This window comes from Apis florea, unplaced genomic scaffold (assembly GCF_048593485.1).
Source record: "Apis florea isolate Af1SG1 unplaced genomic scaffold, ASM4859348v1 contig_1615_pilon, whole genome shotgun sequence".
NCBI lineage: Eukaryota > Metazoa > Arthropoda > Insecta > Hymenoptera > Apidae > Apis > Apis florea.
Window position 1 is genome coordinate 6453301 of NW_028256416.1, and position 22314 is coordinate 6475614.

The 22314-nt window shown below is 38.6% G+C and overlaps 2 protein-coding genes across 5 annotated transcripts in view; one reads left to right on the forward strand and one right to left on the reverse strand.

Annotated features, from left to right (window-relative positions):
• The window catches only part of qin (tudor domain-containing protein qin), a 203746-nt gene that overhangs the window by 154595 nt on the left and 26837 nt on the right, over positions 1 to 22314 (reverse strand). The window lies entirely within an intron of this gene.
• The window catches only part of LOC116415111 (uncharacterized), a 43187-nt gene continuing 24242 nt past the window's right edge, over positions 3370 to 22314 (forward strand). The window contains exon 1 of the mRNA XM_031919285.2: positions 3370 to 3587. Coding sequence (XP_031775145.2) covers positions 3545 to 3587 — 43 coding nt within the window. The 5' untranslated portion in view covers positions 3370 to 3544. The remainder of the gene's footprint in view (positions 3588 to 22314) is intronic.

The following is a 22314-nucleotide window of genomic DNA, read 5'->3' on the forward strand; positions in this document are numbered from 1 at the left end:
GGGAGAAATTTTGAATTCTCGTGTAAAAACAATTATTTTAATCATCTCCCGTTTTCCGGCGAAAGCTTCGATCCGTGAAATTCGGAAATTTGTTATCTGGAATTTATTATTTAAGAAAGCTCTCGTCTTTTGATTGTAAATGTGGAGGGAGGGATTTTGTTAAATGAAAGAAGGAGACGAGTAAGTTTTAATGAAAGTATTTTTTGAAACGTAAATAGATAAATCGGTGGTGATGAAAGATTTTTTCCGGTTTTCCAGGATAAGTGAAACGAATCTTTATATTTATATTAAATAAATAAATTATCTGTATTTACTGATTTGAGTTTGATTGATAGAAGCGAGTGGAAAATTATAGATTGCCATGTTAATAAATAATCTCTGTCCTAGTTACCACTTTCTACTTCTTATCTGTTAATCCGAAAGAAACGATTATTATCGTTGTATTATTTATGTATAATGGCGCGATAATTAAAAAAGAAAGAAAGAAAGAAAGAAAGAAAGAAAGCGCTCAATGCAAAATCAAAAATGCGAAACAAAAACGTATACAACGATGATAAAAATCGAACGAAAAGGAAGGAACGATCGATCAGTCTAAAATTCGTTGATTGAAAAAAGCAATCTCAATATATATATATATAAAAAAAAAAAAACTAATCAACGAGTCAATTAAATTCAAAAAAGAAAGAAAGAAAATCAAAATTTGCATCATTTAATCATTTCTACCTCGAATTAATCATCATCGAAGAAATTCACAAAAAGTTTCACACAAAAAAAAAAGTAGAAGAAGAAGAAGAAGAAGAAGAAGAAGAAGAAAATTCTAAAGGATTCAGGTTCACTTAAGGCACGTTGTAGTGAAGTTTCGCTTTCCTTTGATGTGCGAATAACTAAATAGGCGAGAAAGCAGAAGCAAGAAGAAAGAGAAACGAAGAGAGAGAGAGAGAGAGAGAGAGAAAAGAAGAAGAAAAAAGACGTGGCGAAGAAAAGGGGTAGAACCGGTTTAATTAAAAGCGTGTAATTAATCGTAATTATGCCAGTAGTTCTGGTTTCGAAAAGCGTGACGTTTCGCTAGAAACGCGGCTCAATGGACGAGCAAATCAACGCCGACGAGCGAAATAAAGATGTGGACTGTGAGCGGCAAGACACTCGAGTGGTTTGTTCGTTAAGGTTGTTGCATTACCTCAATATCTCGTGTTAAATTAACGAAGCGAAACGTGGAGGAGCGAGTACGCGATTTGTATAATTTGACTGGATTATTATGATATAATTTTCTATTTATTTCATTTGTAATCTGAAAGAGTGGAAAAAAAAAACAAAAGAAAAAAAAAGAAAAGAAGAAGATCCTCTTTGTGAGAAATATATCGTAAATTTCTCCGTTTATAAAATGCTCGTTTAGAGAAATTAATCGCTTTAGCATTATGATTCGTGGTTGGTATGGCGTGTTTCTTACTGATTAAAATTTGATGGAAATAATTTTTTTCTCTTTTCTTCAATGAATATATTAGAATTCAATTTCCTTTTCGCATCTCCTCGTCTCGGTTCTCCAATGGAAAGTAAAAATTCTCAAAGTTACGTTACTACGTCCTTTCTCATTTCTTTTTTTCTCTCCTCGATTTTCTTCTGAAAAGTTTCAAATTAAGTTTCCAAATAAATCCTCAGAGACGTCGTGTCTATATCCTCTCTCGTGTTACAGATTACAATTCTTTCTCTCTCTCGTTTTTCTTTTTCTTTTTCTTTTTTTTTTTTTTTTTTGGTTTCTTGAAAAGTTTCGAATTAGTTTGAACGATTCTTCGAAAAGTGATGGAAAGTGGTCGAGTCACTTTCGAATCGAGCAGGTAACGAAAAGAAGGGAAAAAAGAGGAAAAGAGTGTAAATTCTGGCTCGCTTTTGAATCCGTGTACCGGTGCAAGAGCTTTACTCCTACGAAACGAAATATGCGTGGAAATTGGATATGATCGATATTGCGAGAAAGGTTTTACGTAAAACCCGTTTGATGCAAAGCATCTTGCGTTTCAATGTGGCCGTTACGCAAACAATTTGAACGTTATGCAAATATTTATCGTTACATTAATTACTATATATCGTGTATCGATAATAAATTATACACGTGATTTTAAATTACTTACAATCGCCGCTTTGCTCGTCTGTTTGCACACACGGATAGTCGTTATTGCGCTTTGATAAATTCTACGTACCTGAAACACAAATATAAATATATATATATATATCAATATCAGTGACGACGAATTAATCGGTTTCAATTTGTGGCGAGAAATAAGATATTCTTTGATAATTAATTCCCACGTTTCGTTCGTCGTGTGAAAATTTTCATTTTGCCTCGAACAAGGAAATAAAATTTCGATGTACACTTTGCAAAAAGTGAGTTTTTCTTAGAAACTTGTTACGCGAAAATAAAGCAGAAAAGGTGTAGAAGAGAAACTCGTAAACAATGACTAATCATTGTTGTTGCGATGAATTCGGTTAACCTGAACGATATACGGAATCTTCTACTCGGTGATAGAAATTCGATTGTCCTGCGATTGCATTTGTGCAACGTTCGAAAGTTGCACCGAACGAGAAAATTACATCGCGAGAAAGAAGAAGAAAAAGAAGAAGAAGAAGAAGAAGAAGGCAAACAAAGGAAACTGCACGGGTGGGGTTTCGACGACGAAAGAATTGTCACGCGCAATTCACGCATTTGCCAGGTTTCGCCTCTGTCCGAGATACCTGACAATATTCGAAAACTTTGGCACCTTCCAATGAACGATGTCAAGTCGTAATAACGAGAAGAAAACTTGGGGAAAAGTTTCGGTGGCTTTCGCGAGGAATATTATATTTAAAGAATTGGAAGAAAAAGGAGGAAGAAAAATCTTGGAGGTAATTTAAATCGAGTTAGCCAGGCAATTAGCAACGAAGAATTAATCTTCGAATACAATCCGAGGTTGAATAATTTTCAAATCTGCGGACAAAAGAATATTTCGCACCGAAAATAAAATTTGCACAATTTATATCTACACAGCTCCTGGAAAAAAATATTTATTCCTTTCGAAATCATTGGAACTAAATCAACTTCTTCCTCCGTGCAATCAACACAGAATCTTATACTAGACTCTTCGATCCATCATTGTTCACCTCGATAAAAAGAAGACAAGAGGAAGAACGTAATCGTCAAATCGAGCAAACGCTCACTTTGAAAGGCGGCTCTTTAAACTCTAACCTTTACGATCCCCAACCTCTGGAGACCGGTGGTTCGAAAAACGGAGACCGATCCCTCTCCTCTCTGTGCGAGAAGGCCGGTGAGCGCGGCTTCCTCCGTTCCCACCACGCTCGTCCGACGAGCGGTTGGCAAAAGTTGGACGTGGATACGTTCTGGCCCGAGCGATCCGTGAATACTAACGGCGGTGTGGCCGGCGTCGATCGCCAGTTTCCGCGTCGACTTCGCCGCGTAGCGAGCAGAGATCGCCGATCCACCTCGCCGATCCTTCGTAAGCGCGCGCGCGCGCGCGTGTGTGTGTATGTGTTTGTGCAGCACGCCTCGAAAGGAAAAATGAGGTCGACCGGTGTCAAGTTCGTGCTCCTGTTCGCTCTCGGTGAGTAACACTTTTTCCCACACTTTTCAATAGTAATATTTTAAAGATATGTCTCGAGGAGTTGTTTTTTCCAAAACTTGATTTTCTTAACCGATGTTAATAATAAAAAAATGGTTAAAAATGAGTTAAGGGATGAGTGGAAGGTGTGTGTATTTTTTCGAAATTATGACAATTATGCTTTTGCCTTGTCTCGTTTTAGTAAATATTGATTTTATAATTAACTTGTTTAACGATACTCGTCAAGAGCTCTTATTGAATCCAATACTACGTTTTCGACGCTCTACAACGTAATATACTCTGAATGAAATTTTTTCATCTTTTGATGTAACACGATTGTGAGGGAAATTTAGAAAAGAAGAAAATAGTGGATTCACTCTAATTGATTCTCTAATTAAAAGATTCCGAGGAAAGTTATTTTCGAGCCGAGGATATTAATTATTTTTGAAGAAACGATTTCTCTAAAATTGGAAATCTACATCTTCGTTTCATTTTTTAAATAAAATTTTTTATTTCGTTTAAAAAAAGGAAAATGCGTGCTACTTTTCCATTTATCCCCTAAAAGAAAAAAAAAAAAAAAGAAAACCTGTTATTCAATGTTTCACAACTCGGTCCTCCGAGAATCAACTTCTTCGTTCGCCGAACTGCGCGCAAGAATCGACACACATTTACACACAGGTTCCCCGATAAAAAGAGAACGCGCCAGCCGTAACAGTTGGATCGGAGAGCAGGAAGTTGAAGGAGAAAGAAAATCCCGAGTTGCGAGTGTAAACTGATCGAAGCTCGTTTCGAATGCACGGAATATACGCGGTGTATTTACGGTGGAATGGTTTTAAGAGTTCTGGAATCGTTGTAAACACGTATATATCCCCCCTCCTTCACACGGGAATCGATCTGATTTAGGGATGAGCGTCGTTTCCGGATGAAAAGACCATCGTGACTCGCCACGCGAATCTCCAGGAAAATATTAGCCGGCGAAATGAAATGTTTTCCCAACACTTTCCGAAGAGAATATTTTCCTCGAAAAGAGACCCTTCCACATTTGAATGTCAGATTATCGGAAAAGTTCCATGATTCTGGAACTTTTAATAATTTATTATATGGAATTTCTGCGATTGTTACTTAAAAATATTTGTATTCAATCGAAGAGAGAATAAGAAGTTACATTTCATTTTCAGTATTATTTAACAAATTATCGCTAGAATAAGGGATCAATTCGTCGCTAATTTATACATTTTCGTGCATTATAAATTTCTGAAAAATCACAAAACACTTCTCTCCTCCTGTACTAAAAAAAAAAAAAAGAAAGAAAGGGGAAAAAAATAAACAAATACAATATAAAAAGGAAAAAAAAAAAAAAAAGAAAGAAAGAAGAAGGAAAAATGCAAACAGAATTCGGTTCGTGTTTCCGGTCAACATCTGCCACGCTTGAACGACGGTCGAAGAGGTCGTCGTCGTCGGCGAACACCAAGGGAAATCAAGCGTTCTACGGTTTTATTTGCATAAAATGATGGGACTGGCCATGTCACGTTCGAAATGTCGGCCTCTCGGCTCGCGGCCCGCGCGATTCTCCTCTCAAATTTCATTACGGCGCCCGTCCCCACGGCGATACGACGTCGCAAAACTCCTCCTCCGATCATTAAGTAAATGCAAATTAAAGAAACGCCGCCGCGTTTACCTCGAAACGCGCTCCCTCCTCCCTCCTCCCTGAGCTCAAAGGTTGCGCAGATCCCCCCCATCCCTCCCTCCTCCTCCCACGATTCTTCTTGGCCGCGCGAGATTTTTTTCCGATCGTTTCGCTCTGATTTTCTATAGGAGCGATGATTTTAAGGTCGAAGTTTTCCTGTATTTAGGAGACTCTTCCCGCGGTGGGAAAAGGAGGAATTAAAAAAGACGGATGAATAATAACAGATTGTGTGTGCACGTTCGATGTTTTTCGAATTATAGGGGAATAGTCGCATGAACAAAAAATAAAGTTTTTAAACGATTGTATATTTTTTAAAAATGAAAACGAAGTTTCAAGGGATTGCGAAGGAATGGAAACGGAATTGATGATTCGTATCTATTTTTATAAAAATTATTATGTTTTGTAATCAGTCATCGTCAGGTGTTTGTGAAACTTTTAAAAATGTATCTCTCGACTTATCTATCGTGGGATCTGATTACGCCTATCACTTTTCTGGACTGAGAACAGTTAAACAGAAACTTTCTAAAATAAATTGATAAAGATCGGTTCGTGTTTAGTCGATCGCCATGTTAAAGTTATACGATTCATAAATATATATATATTCTCGACCAAATTCTAAAGATTTCTTCTTTGAGATCTCTGAATTTAATCAAACCAAAATATTCGAATTATTCGAAAAGCACGAGAAACCAAGCGACCTAAATTGACCTAAATCAATAAATCAGAAAGTTGCAATGAAAGAAGAAGAGATCGGAAGCGTATAAAATAGAAATAGGCGATTAAAACAGGATGCATCGGGGAAATTCTTATCGTTCTTCGTAAAGTAAACGCTGACAAAGGCATTGGAAAAGTTCTATTTGCCTGTTTCCTGTCCAAACGATAGCCTGGTATACGATGTTACGTGCTCCTTCTTACAACGAATCAGTTTCTGCCGACGAGGCGGCAGTAAAACGTAACGACGTTAATTCCGTGTCTGGGCAAACCGAGCTTCTCTGCACGATGTTTCGAAGTGGAAGAAGCTTCGACAGGAGTGGACAGAAGGATTGGGATTGTTAGAGTGGAACGTTGGCCCCGAGTTTGGAATTGGTTTCTTTGGTTGATTAAGGGTAGGTTATGGGTACTCGAAAGGGTTGGAGACGCTCGATTCTCGATCGTGTTGTTGGAGTTTTGAAAATGACAAGAGGGAGAGAAAGGAGATTGGACGCTTGAACGATTTTTAGTTTATTCATTACATCGTGAGTATATTGAAAATATTTTTTTTGTATTCTTTTCGAGATGGATCAACGAAAATTGATTTGAAGAAGATAATTAAGAAGAATCTTCATTCGTATCAATTTTCATTTTTTGATCGAGATAAATCTCTGACTAACGAAATTATTCATTAATCTCTCCTCAAAGATAATTAAAAATTTGCTGATAAATTTATAAATCGAAAAAGATGATACGTACATAGATATATATGTACTCACGATTGAACGAGAAAATAAGATGGTAAGAAATAAAGCAATTACAAATAGAAGAGGAGGAGAGGAGATCCAATGCGAATATCTGAAACGTTACAGTCTACAAAGGAAGGCAAAGTGTAATAAGTGGAAAACTCTCTTTCGAATTCGAAGTTGAAGGAGATACGGTGGATACTTTAAATTAAACTTATTACATATCTCGGTCTTTGTACGCTTCAACTCTCCGATTCTATTAAGTCTCTTCTCCAATTTCACTCTTTGCTCCACGATCCTTCTTCGCCCTTCTTCCCACCAACCATTCACTCCGCTTTGCAATCACTGAATCTGATCGAATCATAATAACCTGTATAGAATTCTACATCTTCACCTTCCTTTTTCCTTATTCAAAAATACGAAACATCAAGTTAAATATCACAATCATACGTTCTCGTCCATCGTTCCAAATATACCCAATATCTTATTATTCTAACATCCCTTTATCTCCTCATCCAAATTGAGGGCAATCTTTCAAACATACTTTCAAACCTTCCTTAAGCCTCACTTAAGACTCATCGTTTTCCCTTCCACTCCACCGACGCGCGATAAAATACCCAAAACACCCTCCTCCCCCCTAAAGGTGAACCGAGACCACGTCAGTCAACCAAGGTTTACAGAAACGAGGAGCACTGTTTGCTCGATCGCGGGGGATGATCGCTATACGCGCCCTCCTACAGGGTTTCGTTTCGAGCGGCCACCCCCCTCCTCCCACGTAATCGTGGCCGCGCTCGCAATTCACCGCGCATACGTGGTGGTGGTGGTGGTGGTGGTGGACGGCCGGCTATGGGTATATCAAGCCAACGGGTGTACTACCTGATCACCATAAAAATTTATACGCCATCGTTCGCGACCGTAAATTGTATTATCGAATGCATACCGTCGAAAGGGGGGAGGCTCTTCTCGTCTCTACGCGTCTCTCTCGTCACCTGCCAGCCAGACCAGGCCAGGCCAGGCCAGGCCAGCCACCAGCCAGCCAGCCAGCCACCCCTTTCTGTTTTTCCCCGCGCCGACTCTCCTCCGCCGCGCCCTCCTCCCACGCCGCAGAGGGGGAGCCGGTGCGGCTCTTGAATTTTCCGGGCGTATGGGGCGAAAAGGGTGGAGGGAAAAGAAGGGAAAGATAAAAAAAGGAAGGAGGAAGAAGGAGGAGGGGAAAGGGAGGGAAAAAAATATTGGCAATATGAAAAGAGGACACGCGACAACGGGCAAATTACTCGCGTTGTAAATTACTCGAATTGTGGACCGAGGGGGGAGGGAGCTCCCTTGGGATCTTGATTGTTGGAGGAAGGAATCGCGTAATGAACTTTGCTTTGCCCGACTGGGATTTTTGTGTTTTGTGTTTTGCATCGGGGTGTGTGCACCGATGCATGCGTGTGTGTGTGTATGTGTATGGGGGGGGGAAGGAAGGGGAGGCTTTGATCTTCGTTCGAGTCGATTGTAAACACAGGTATTTAAGAATGTTTGTTTTTTTTTTTTTTTTTTTGGGAATGAAAATGTAAAAATGTAACCAAGCGTACGTTTGTATGTATGCAGGGGATGCATCGAGGGATGGTGGATATATGAGCGATGTTAGAAAAGAAGGGATCGGAGGCGGAGATTATTACATCTCGTACAATTGAATGTGGAAGCATGGAGAATTTGGAGAAATATATATATATATATATGTTCACTCTTGCAATTAAATAAGAGGAAGGATTGTGTTGTCATGGGCATAGAATTAAATATTTCGAAAGTTTGCCCGTCGATCCTTTCATTTTGCATAGTGAAAGTGAATAAAAATAAATTTTTTTTTACACTTCGTGAAAATTAACCGTACAATTAAAGAAAAAACCTGTAATAATTACTTTTGACATTTCTCGTTTCTACGACTTAACGATTAAATTTGAAAACGTATAAGGAACGTATGGAAGAAAAATTATTTACATTAAAGATTATAAATATCAAGGTACTAATAATAATGTTCTATGATGTAAATGAAGAAGTATAAATTTCCACGTGCGTGCACGTAATCGTTCAACCAAACGCAATTTGAAGTATTTTATGAACGCGTTTCGTCAGACTCAAACGCGTTAGTACACGGAAAATATGAAAGTGAATCTTACAACAGCGACATACGATATTGATTTAATATTCTTCTATAAAATTCCTTAACTTCTATTATTCGAAATGAAATTATCTTCAAAATTAATATTTAAAAAATTCCTACAAATACTGTACAAATCTTTTAAATCAAACCCCTTGACAATTCTTCACTTAATTTTTAAAAATTATTTTCACAAAAATAATTTACTTTCGCAAATCTTCGATTTAAATCTCGACTCGTACGATACTTTCAATATTCCTAAAATTACACGTGGAATACACTTCTTAATTCAAAACGAAGAAATAAACGCATCCATAAATGGTCCATAAAAAAAGAGCGATGAAAATCTAAATTCAACAAGGTTCTCGCCTTATCGTTTAGCAACAATAAAAGCGCATACTAGATAGGCGCATACTTTCGCTTTTTTCCCATGCTCAACGTACACGTGGCATGCGCATATATCCGATGCAAATTAATACGCCCCCCATTCACCGTTCCTTCCAGCTTTCACTCGCTAGCCGTCCACTTCTCCGCTCGATCCGAAATAACGAGTCGTCTCGTTTCGCGTTATCAAGATCACCTCGAGAAAGTAAACTTATAATATAACTTTTATCTCCCCTTCCCTCTTTCTATTTACGAATTCGAAACGATCGATTCGAGTATATATATATATATAAACGAACCACAAGCGACGAGTCAATCGTACTTGTTCCATCGACGGAGGAAGGTCTCGCGAAAAGAATGTCGGATCGAAGATGTAATATCGAATTAAACGATTTTTCTATCGTCGTTCCGATTGGAAAGTGTAAGCCGGCTTGATGTTTCGAAATGGAACGAAAATTGAAAATGATGTAGGATTTTGAAAAGATAATGATCTTCCATTCGATGAATGGAAATTAATTTTTTTTATTTTTAAAACGAGAAAGAAGCGAAGTTTTATTTTTATATTAAATTATTAAATTGTTAAATTAATTATAAGGAAAGAAATTTGTTGCTCGAAATATTTCAAGTATTTCTTCCGATTAAGAATTTTATTGGATATTTAATTTAACGAAGGAAATATAATAAATGAAAAAAAATTAAGACAAGATGAGATTTATTCCTCAATGAAATCATCAATGAAAATAATCTAAAGATAGAAAAAAATATATATTCGTTAACGAACAAAAGAGGATAACAAACAAGGATTTTTCGTTTCGCACGAAACGCACGAGACGAATGATTAGAAAATTTCGCGCGTTCACCAGACAAGTGTCATTTTTCCCGACGGCCAATAACATTTATAACGTCATATTTTGACGAGAGAGAGAGAGAGAGAGAGAGAGAGAGAGAGAGAGAGAGAGAGAGAGAGAGAGAAAGAAAGAAAAAAAAAAAAGGTACTTTTAAAACGTCGAAATAAATTAAACCCGAAATTTATGGTATTATTTGCATTTATATTTCTTCCCGCCCGCCCATATTGCGCTGCAGCTTTGGATATTTAAACGCAAATTCAACATGCATCGCGGTGCATCGTCGCATTTTTACGTGCAGGGATAAAAAGTGACAAGTGACGGTAAAACGGTGGAAACAAAATTTTCGTCCCTATTTATTCTCTTCCTCCCTCCTTTCCAAACACATTTCCTCTCTCTTTTCGACTCTCTCTCTCTCTCTCTCTCTCCCCGTGTCGACGATGTTTTTTCCCTCCCCGCTTCCTATTTTTTTTCCCCTTGATTATGGTTTTGCATCTCGGCGAGAGATGCACACGGCGAGGCGATTGTAACGAGGTGATTGCATATATCGTTGCCGACGTGTGCAATAAAAGTACGAGGGGGGGGGGAGAGGGAGGGGGAGAGAGGGAGAGGTATGGGTGAATTTAAGATCGATACTGGAAGGTTCTCGAGACGAGGCGAAAAAAAAAGTGCTGATTAAAGTAATAAGCTTGTTTTTATCGATCAGTTACGAGAATGGTTAATTAATACGTTATTTGGGGAAGGGGAGGGAAGAGAGAATTCTGTAGCTATGCTCTGAATCCTGAGCTAATAACTAATCCAACCACATTTTTTATTTTTAAACTTAATTACAATTTTGCTGTTATTTTCTATTTTCTTTTTTTTTTTTTTTTTTTTTTTTTTATCAGAAAAATGAAGAAATATACGTCGTTTTTTTTTCTGATTGACAAATTATTCTGATTTTCAATTACGAAATTTTATAAAAAAGGAAAACGATCGATATTGGTTAGAATCATTCGTTAGAAAGAATCGGATGGTATTATTTTCGTTTCCACCCTTTTATTTTTCAAATGTTCGAGAGTTCTTTTATTTTTCTATAGACATCCTAGAAACTAATCAATCATAATGTAAATTAACCTGAGCCTACAGAGACTAATTAGGAATTAGGAGCGAGAAATATTTACTCTGTTACGGATGTTAATAATTAGAGGAAACGGGTGATTTATCGTGGAAAAATTCGAGTCTGGTATTTTAGTTTCGAGAAAATGATAGGTTATATCCGTACAATTAAAATATAATGCTGCATAACACAATCGATCAGATAAAGTCAGAGTAGAAGTAAATTGTAAATTATTTATTTTAAGAATAAAAGTGCTAACGCTGTACAGGAATCACGAGTACACTTTCCTCTCGGGCGAGAGATTCTACTACTAACTTCAAAGCAATTCTATTTATCCAATTCCATCCGAAAAACTCTTACCTCGCTTCGAACAACAAGCACACGTGATCAAGAATAATTGAAAGGATCCGGCCTGATAAGAGCGCTATAAGCTTTAATTCGAGAAACAGTCGAAGATGAGTTCAAAGGCTCGACGTAAAAATTCGCTAAAAAAAATAAATCCTCGATCGCTTGGAACATGGATGGAAGATCGATGGATCCCTCTTCCCCCCCCCCCTCCTCCCCTCCACTGTTGCATTTTTATAAGGATATATCATCGCTCGTTTGGAAAAAACCCACCCTCCTTTTTTCCAAACTTTTCACTTATTTAAAGGCAAACGTTTTTTGACCGATCGAGAGGAGAGGTTTTAGAGTTTGGCGCGACTCTCTAAAAATGATTCTGATGGATATGGAAAGGAGAAAGGAGGATTCGAAAAATGCGACTGCAAACAGACAGTACGTCTGTCTCCAACCCGAATACAAATATTATCGGGCTATGCCTCCTCCTAGGCAATCTAGGCACTATCCCAATCGGCCGTTACTTAATCCTGACAAATACAGCGGCGTCACGTTAATCGTTCCGTCGTTTGTCCATTAATTAAACGACTGTCGACTGTGCTTTCGACATTTACTTTTTACAATTCGTTTCTAACGCGCAGAGACCGGATTAACTAAGAGTAAGGATCCAGGTACAATTGTGTCGGGTGGATGATTACGGTCGAAACTGTAAAAAAAAAGAAAAAAAAAAAACTTCTCACCCTGAAGAAGACCACTTTGAGAGCATCGATTCAATTTCATTTCCCTCGTATCGGGACGAATCTCTCTCTCGAAAAAAAAAAAAAAAAAAGAAAAAAAAGGAAAAAAGAAAATCCGGTCAAATTACCATTCGACGAACAAGCCTCGCCTCGAACGGGACGACAGGATCGGCTGCAAAATCGTTTACAACCGTCCGAACGATAACACGATCCGGGATGTTTTCATAAAAATTCTCTTTGATATAAAAAGCCTATACATATATATCGCGACGACGCAAAGGGGCAAAGAGACAGGGTTTATTTGGCAACAAGCCTTTCCTTCTCTTTCCACATATACCGGAAATACTTGAAAAATATCGAGAATTTTCCTCCTCGAAGGGGGAAAAAGAAAAAAGAAAAAAAAGATGGCACATTATTCCCAGAATTTTCGATTTCCTCGAGAGATAATTCTCCGAAACGATTTCTCGGCCACGCCTCTCTAACTCGGCATCTTCAAAGGACACAGATGTATACACACATACACGCAAGAAAGATAAATAGAAAGAGGGGAGAGAAAAACATATGGAACGACGACTTACTTTGGCCGGAAGGTCGGTACGCGCGGGTGGAATCGATCGAGCCGGTTGACCGGCTGATCGCCGGCGTTCAAAGCGGTGTCGTTTATACCGTCGTTAATTTCATCGGGACCGGAGGGGGGGAAGATATCGATGGCAAAAAAGGAAACAGCTCGCGGCTACGCTCGCCGATAAAACACCAAACACGAGGGAGGGGGACGAGGACGAAGGGGATAAAAAATAGAGGCGAGATGTGAACGCGGAGCGAAAAAGGCAGAGACTTCCTCCCCCTCTTCCCCTTGCTTCTCTGTCTCGCGCAAAAATATCGCCATCCGTCCCCTGCCCCCCTCCGTTTCCCGGACAATTTTTACCTTTCGGCTCTATACTCGCGCTGTGTATTAGCCGAATACGTCGAAAGCTTGAATTCACGGCAAAGTGATTATTTCCACCTCTCGTCACCAAATAGGCGATTCTCTCTTCCTCTCTTTTCTTTCGGAAAGGAAACATTCTCTTCTCTTCGTGAGAATGATTTTGTAGTTGGTTTTCCTTTTCTTTTTCGAAAAAAGCTCGATCGAGTCTCGAGGTAGACACCTGTGTTTGTGCACAGGTTCGGTGGTTTCTGGTTAATTTGAGAATTGAGTTTTATCCTTGGACGATGAGATTGGAGATTGTTGGAAGAAAATTCGTTGGTTTTCTGTCGAACGTAATTTTCAAATCTGATCTTCGTTAATGCCAATCAAATTTGTAAAAATAAAACTTACATCTCGAAATGATTCTTATTAATATCGGCACAAACAAATTTCTGAAAAGAAAATTGTCAACGGATTCATTTCGACGGATTCCAATTCCTTCTTCCATTTTTCAAGTGACTCGATATCGAGAAGAACGATCGGTATTTCAATCGAGGAGAAACTAAATCGCGGGCAAACAAAGGTGGCCGCCGCTCGATACACTTTGTTTCTCGACACCTTTCCGCGCGAATTTATTTTTCGAAAGCCCGGTTAGAAAATAATCCTGCCTCGTCCCCAAAGCTGAAAAGCATTAACACGATCCCCCCATCATGCATATTCATCGGCGGCGTGCCAGAACAAATCTCAACAATTACAGGAATGCCGGATTGAACGTACAATGAAATTTTCACGAGCCGGTTACGTGACTGCGACGAAATCACGCCATGTTTTTCCACCACGCGTTTCCCTTCCCCAACACACACGGATTCTATAGAATCCCTGAACTCGAGTAACTTTCATCCTCGGATAATAAACGCCTCTCTCTACGCGAGGATCTCTCTGCCAGATCTAGACGAGCCAGTTTGTCGTGTTTTCTTCTTTCTTTTTTTTTTTTCATCTTGCAAGAAATTTTTAGAAACAATAGACAGTGAATCCTTTTGGAAATTGAATCAGCATTGGATGTTTCTTCCAAAAGAATGAGACGATAATCGATCCATAATATTGTAACAATTGTGTCGAGAACGACAAAAGTACACGATTACTTAAAATTTATGCAGATTAATGCGTATTTATCTTATTATAAAAATAATTTTCGAGTGACGAAAATTCGGGGGAGAGATATTTTCACATAATCGAAACAGATATCGGTATAGTTTACAAATATATGCGTTGAGGATAGGTAACAAGATCGGTACTGATCGTCGCACCATGGGATATTCGATCCTTGTTAAAAGTTGGCTACATTGGGATTTATGAAACTTATTACGTTCGTAAAAGTTCTCGAAGGAGATGTTGGTACACAAGAATGCTCCCATTTGGAGCCACGAGAAGAATCCAAACTTGAAATTGATTTATTACTAGAAAACTTTCAACCCTCTTGACTAATGGGATCTTGGATTATTTCGATATATATCAGCTTATAATTTTCATAAATTAGAAAATTTTTTCCCTATCTTCTTCCTTTCTTTTTATGTTTCTGTTTAATAATTCGTTTATTCTCTTAATTAGTTCTATCTACAATTTGTTTGCCAATAGTATTACACTGTTTCAAGGAAAGAAGAGAAAACAAGATTATTATATCACATGTACTTTTTACACTCGACTCTAGCGTAGCTATTAATTTGTCAATGGTGATAGTGCGACTTTCCACGATGTATCCTTTTAAGATGTAGATTCAGAAAAGTAAAAACTTGCTGTAAAAGTTCGTGCAAAAATAGCGGTACAACTTGACAGTGACGATAAAACAAGTTGTTTCGAATTACAATTAATTATATAAACCAAACTCATTAACTGAACTAATACAAATCGTTAAGTTTCTTAAGAAAATCGAGGAAATAACCGAAAATTTTTAAAATATCCAAAAAAGCCACACTTGGCAAATTCTTTCTCATCATTCTTCACGATCCCCTCTTCTTAGAACAAAAAGTTAAAGTTTTAAAATCTATGATCTCGAAAATCATTCAACAAAGGGCATGATATCGAAGCAGCAGTGGTGAAAAAACGAGGAGGAAGAAATGGAATCGAGGGGTTGGTTGAGAAAGAATAAGGAAAGATGAAGATCGTGGGTGATGATCCGCGAGAGGATGGACTCGGCCAGGAACGAATTCATATAACTTTGCAGGGGAGAGAAATTTTCGCACGGGATCGTAAAACAGCCATAGCGCATCGTCCAACCAATCGACGCCCGTGCAAATACAAGCGACGCTCAGTCGTTCATCCTATCGCTTAGTTTATGGAAGAGATACTGATATACCGTGAATCGATGACGACCCGTTGTCGTCGTTGAAACGTGACATATTGATCCTCTTGTTGAGCTAAATTTCAGAATAAAATTCCTTCAGATTGTGTCCAACTGTTAGAGTTAATCAAATATCTGGAGGGTTAAGGGGGGACAAAAAAGTAATCTTCGTTATCTTGAATATTTGAAGACTCAAAGAATTAAAAGGAAAGTGTGCAAGATACGATAAAATTATATCAATAATATTTCTCATCGGCCAACAACTTACCATTAAAATCATATACGGCTGGTATATTTGCTGGAATTCGACCACCATATTCGACAAATGGCCGTAAAAGTGGCCAACCCCTTGTTCGAAATTGTAGTAATTTCGCGGTATACGATCTCCTGCAACGATCTTTAAACCCGCGGAAGAGAAAAGTAAAAAATAACCGATAAAATTGTCCACCGATTTATCCACGCTTCCCATCGAAGATATCTTTTTCCGAAGATCTTCGATGCATATATCCTTTCCCCTAGAAAGTTGCTCTCTCGAAACTTGCTCGAAAAATCAAAACTTGTCCCCCGCGATTCAATTAAATTCACACGCGTCATATCCATTCCCCTAATTTAATTAATCCATCTCCCTATAAAGGAGAAAAAATTCTAGAGAAAAGATCCAAACCGATAGAAATTTACATCAAGAAACCACGTTGCGTTTCACCCCTCGAAAGTTTCGTAACTCGAGAACGTCCGATTGGAATGAAACGAGCGAGATGAATAAGGAATGGATACAAAGGAGGTGGAGGCGTGCGTTGTTAAGTGGACGCTGATAAACGGAAGCCAAACGTTGAGTTCGGTTAATGTCCTGCGGACAGCCGAGCAGATGAGGTTGCGCCCTGACGTTGATAGGTTCCACGCACGGTGGAGGAGGGTGGTGGACACATCCAGCGAAGAAGGGGATGGTGGTGGACGGAGAGGGTAGATTGATGGATGAACGGAGAAAGTAAAATGGATAGACGGAGAAGATGAATGGGGAGAGAAGGAGGGAGAGAATAGGATGGGTTTACGAGGAAACTGTAAAGTGGTAACCGCAGAGCGGAGTGAACTATCGGGAACAGATTGCGACTCCCTCCCCTCCATGGAAGGTTCTATACCAACTTTCACCCTCTCTCTCTCTCTCTCTCTCTCTCTCTCTCTCTCTCTCTCTGTCTCTGGTTCGTTCGTTATTTCTCTTTCTTCGCAGCTAGCTGGGCCGCGTTATCTCGACCCAATCGGGGAACGTGCACGCGGCCTGACACCACCGTCTGTCGCACCCTCGTTCAACTGTGCGCTTACCTCGCGGGCACAAAATACCTGACAGCCCTATTGCCAGCCCCATTAACACGTGTTAGAGCGCGCAATTAACTCGAAATCCACGCGCGGGATTTGATCCCCAACGGGTTGCGTGTCGTGGAGAAAAATCGGGGAAGATTTTTCTTCTGAAAGACGATTCGATTTACTCGTGGAAATTTTGGAAATTTTGAGGAAAAAGAGAAATTGGAAATTTCTTTACTGGATGATGGAAAGTAGTTGGGGTATGATGGTTGCAAAAATTCATATGGTGGAAATTTGTATTGTAACGATATCGATAGGATGGAAATTTCCTTGAGCAAAAGAAGTGTATCAAATGGTCGTTTGAATTTATTTTTGTAATAAAGTTGTATAATGTAGCAAGGGATGTTAACTGTAACGCTTGTACGATTAAGAGATTATGGGCCAAATGTTATGAATCGCACACACGGCAAAGTTTAATTTTTCTCATTTGCAAAATGAAAAATTATGAAATGTAAATCGCGTATGATGTTCCTGGTTTCTTTTTTTTTTCCCCTCCGTGCATTTAAATGCAAAGCTAACTTTAACGCGGCCGTATTATCCGGCAAAACAAATTCTGATACAAAAAGTTACTCGTAAAAACTTTTTTTCATTAAAAACCTATGGCATTAAATATCGTCCGACAATTATCCTTGATAATCGTAACGCGAAATAAACTTTTATACCCTATCCATATATTACAGATTAATATTACACAGCCGAGTATGAGTTTCAGATCAAATACATACGGAATAATTTCGAAACTCTATTCTCCACTGTACATACACCGCGCATTAGTGGTTGAGTTTACATATCCTAGCCTATACTTTATCAATTTGACTTTGAGCTATGCTCTTAGATAGATTCCTCGAAATTTTTATACCAATTTCAAGAAATATACCATTAATAAAATTTAATGTTAAGAATGTTCAAGATCGTCGATATCGAATTGGTCAGAATTAATCAGAAAACTTGTGATCCAGCAAACAAAAACTTCTCGAAAATCGAGCATCGAAACTTTCGAGAGAAACTTTCGACGAAGCCAGAGGAGGTATCGAATACCAACAGTTTATTAATCTCGAATCCGCGATAGTAAACAAGGTGCATACGTGGGAAATTCGTTATGCATAGTTGTAGACTATTAATGGAGATTCCCAGCACGGAGAGGCATCGTGCAATCCACGATATAATTGCTATCGGTGTATTAAAAGGAATAGGTGGGGAACATCAGTTTCGAATTCTGCGAATTCTCAGAATAATTTCTTTTTTTTCGCGGTCAATCGACTCATCAGAGCAAGCAAACCAACCGAGAAAGATAGATCGTTTCGGTTTTTTTGACTTCAGCGTCAGAAAATGATCTTTTTCTATACTGAATGATGGCTTGATTTGCAAGAATCGTACAAAAAATCAAAATGACAATCGACCACAAGAGAGAATTGAAAAAAAATTGAGAAAAACAAATTGTTTCAATTTCGATTTTCCAAAGGAAAATTCCTGATTTCGAATTGGAATTCCAAATGATCGACGAAATTCGCATATCATTCGAATGCCCAAAATTATCAGGAAAATGTTCTTGGCACGAGACTAAACTTGATCATTTGCCAAGATAATCCACCAGAATAGAGAAACTTGAAAATAAAATTTTTAGAAATATCTTCCCCTCTATTTTTGTATTTCTACACGCTGTTGTTCGAGAAGATGGAACAAAAGGCAAGAGAATAGAATAGCACGAAAACACAATGTTAAACGCACCACCTTCGAGAGAGTGCTATACGAGAAAGGCACGATTAATCAGGATGCTTGCTACCAAAAGCCCCCGATGGGAACAGAAGGGAACCGTGCGCATCGGCAGCTTGGGGTCCGCCGTTTAATCAAATTCACCGATTCACAGAGGTGGACGAGCGACAAGGAGGTGGATACTCTCTGAACTAGTTGAAATAGCTACGTTTACCTCGTAAAATCTCGCGATTGTTGCGCGCGAATTGCGCGTGTACCGGAAGAGGGACAAGCAGAGAGGATTGGCTGGGCAGCAATGCTTATGGGGGTGTGCGAGAGATGGAGGAGGTGGGGTAAAATCCTATTACTGTATCGATTTGCTTCTTAACAATCCAAGCATCCATGCTGGGTCAATCGTAATATGCAAATTTTAATTTGCGAATAAATATTCAAATATTCATTTTATAAAGGAGGACGAGCTTGATTCGAAAATTCTTCGATTTTAATGAAAGTTCATATATGTGTGTGTGTGTGTGTGTGTGTGTGTGTGGAGAGTAATCTGTTTCATGGAAATCAAAACTTTTACAAACTCGATTGTTAGTTAACATATTTCAAAAAGAAAAAAGTACTCATCCACTCTACATATTTTTCGCATAATAATAATAAAACCTCCTACACTTTAACCGGGGCTTAATTACAGGCTGTGTTTATGCATTTGTGGAAAATTTAAACGCACAGAGATGCAAATGATACGCAAAAATATCCATATCCTTTATTATTCACAAATTTTTATAAAAACTCTCGATTACAATTCTGCCTGGTCCAATTAATCGTGCGAAATTTTCAATTTGGAAATTCGATCGTCCGCTCGCGATCGTCGGGCAGAATTCAAGCAGATTGTACTGTGGATGTGTTCGATGAGAAAGCGCGAAATCTCTGGCGAAGAGTATCGGAGAATTCGTGGCACGTAGCAGCTACTCGGATACAACACGGTGTTGGGGTACACGCGATACTAGTTGGCGATTGGGAGTTCGTGGGAGGAATAGAGGAATGGAAAAGGGTGGCGAAAGAGGGGAACAAATATCCTTGGCAACGATAATGAAGCACCATTTAATCACTGGGCTCATTATGGAATGGAATTCTCGAACGATTCTCTTTGATTTCTGCCCGGTGAACGGCGCCAGCGTATTGATATTGTTCGAGGGATTAATACTCGCGTTGTTCTCGCGTTGCGAGAAATTTCAGCGATTCGATTTTCTCGTGTTTACAAATTCTACCCTCGAACCTCTTCGTTTTTCCAGATTATTTCCAGAAGAATTTTGTGAATCAATCCTGATTCGATCGGATAACGAAGAGGATAAAAGTGAATGAAAATTTCTTAAAATGAAATAATTAATTTGACTCGAAAATTGCAACAATTACGACATGATATTTGACCGCAAGGGATTATTAAGGGAGTTTTTCTTTTTTATACAAGTATTTTATTCAAAAATTCAGGGAATAATAATAATAAAAAAAAGAAAAAAAGCATTAGTAATTGGTACAGTTGAAACAGAGTTTTTTTATACGCGAGAATGTTAACAAATTATAACGAGGCATTGTCCAAGTGACTGGAGGTAATTAAAAATTTCTGCGAGGAGGGGTGGAAAAAAAAAAAAAAAAAAAACATTCCTGTGGAAAACATGGATGGCGAGAAAGATTGTCACAAAGAGAAAGCAAATAATGAAATTATCTTCTATTAATCACGTTGAATATACTGATTGAAGACCTGACAGATAACTATGAGGAAGAAGAGTGACAGTTACTCGAAACAGGTTTCAGCCGATACATTCATAATCGGCATAAAAAAAAAGGAAAAAAAATCCGATATTATACTTTATGAAAAATTCACCGTTTTTTCGTTATAAAACACTTTCATTAATATTTTCGCAGATACGAATTGCCTCGGGCATATTAAAAAATCTTGCGTATTCGTTATTCACGATTAATTCGGACTCTTTATAAATTATAAAGAATCTTTTCCTTTTCCCGGGGATATAAACTATAAACTGGCTTGCAAACGAAAGAAACGAGCATTTAAAAAGAAGATTAATGCATTAAAAAGAAAAAAAAAAAAAAAAAAGAAACTGTATTTTTGCATTTCATAAGGGAAATGCCTTTTATTTCCTCCACCGAGTGATCAATTATTTGACAAGATTCTTGCGAATAATAATCTAAAACGATAAAAATTAGAAAAGACATAGGGAAAAAACGAAGAAAAATATTACTGCAAAATTGTAACCAAAAATGCCAGAAAAGACACGAATATATATGACGAATATCGGTATCGAAGAAGCTTCGACTAACAAATTATCAAATCAAGTTGCACAAAACTTTGTAAAAATACGTAAAACCTTTTTTAATACATTTTCGTATTCCTTCTTCTCTGGAAACACGATTTAAGAAATTTTAAATATAATAAAAATAATTCGTTGCTTCGCCATTTTCATTATTTTTCTAAAAATTAACTTTTCAATATCAATATCGAGAGAGATAAATTTTCGTCAGGATCGATCACAAATCCCTTGGATTTATACAAAGATTTTTGATTATACGGGATCTGGAAGGTAAAATACGTATTGCGACGGCAATTAAGTTTTACGGTTTTGCATCGAGGGTGAGGCGCGGCTGTTTCGAAAGCGTTGAGTGCCGCTCGTAAAACTGCAGGGATAACTGCAGCGGCGCGCCCTGTTTATCCCTTTTCCATCACAGGCGTACAAGTATCGAACGGATGAAAGGGGATAGGAAATCGATCAAAGCTGCGATCGTCGAGCTCCAATTCGAATTCGAGAATTATCCTTTTTCTTTCTTCTGTCTCTTCTCGCAATTTCTAATACCAACCCTTTGCAAGACACATCGAAGATGTTATCTCGAAAGTAAAAATAATTAACCTTTGGTCGTCGAAATGATCGATCGATTTCAATATACAACCAGTTTATTACTGAATAAATTTTATCCTTCTTTCTATCGGGTTCTGTCTGGAATTAGAAAATTAAATCGCGGAAGCTTTTATAATAACAATTCCAGTCAATTAAACTTTCCATTCCAAAGTATGCCGAACATCCAATGCAATGCTCGCCTAACTTCGGCTAACAATCTATTTGAAATTGCTGCCCCGCAAGGAAAGTTGAAAAATTAAACAACTTTTAATACGCTTCTCCGTCTTCCGTAAAATGTTCTCAACAACAGTGATCCCAGTGAAAATCGGAAAATGTGAATTAACGCGCGAGAAACGCTTCTAATTTATAATCCATCCTCGTCCACGAGAGAAGAAATAAAATAAGGGGGGGAAAAGTCAACTCGAAACAACAACAACAACAACAACAACAACAATAGTCAAAAAAGTAACGTCGACGAAGAAAGCGAGGGAGGGGCGACGAGGACAAAAGGCGGAGGAGAAGACATTGGGAAGAGGCGCGAGACAAAGGGGTCGGTTGGAACGCGTGAGTGTTCGATTGGCACGAGGAGGAGAGGTCTTCCACTTCTCGTTCCCTCTCGAGCAATTATGCATAATAGGGGTAGCAGCTGGCCCGTAGCCACCACGTCTACCTGTTGCACGGGTACACCGCCGAATCGCTCGTCGGCGTGAAACTACGGCGCCGTTCAAGAGGCCGTTCCCGAGAGGGGGGTGGAGGCGGGTCATTGTGAAAGAAGGAGAGGCACACAGCCGGTTTAGGCTCGGATTTTCGGCGTCCCGCTCGAGAAACCCGATGGAACGGTGTCAGGGGGTCGTC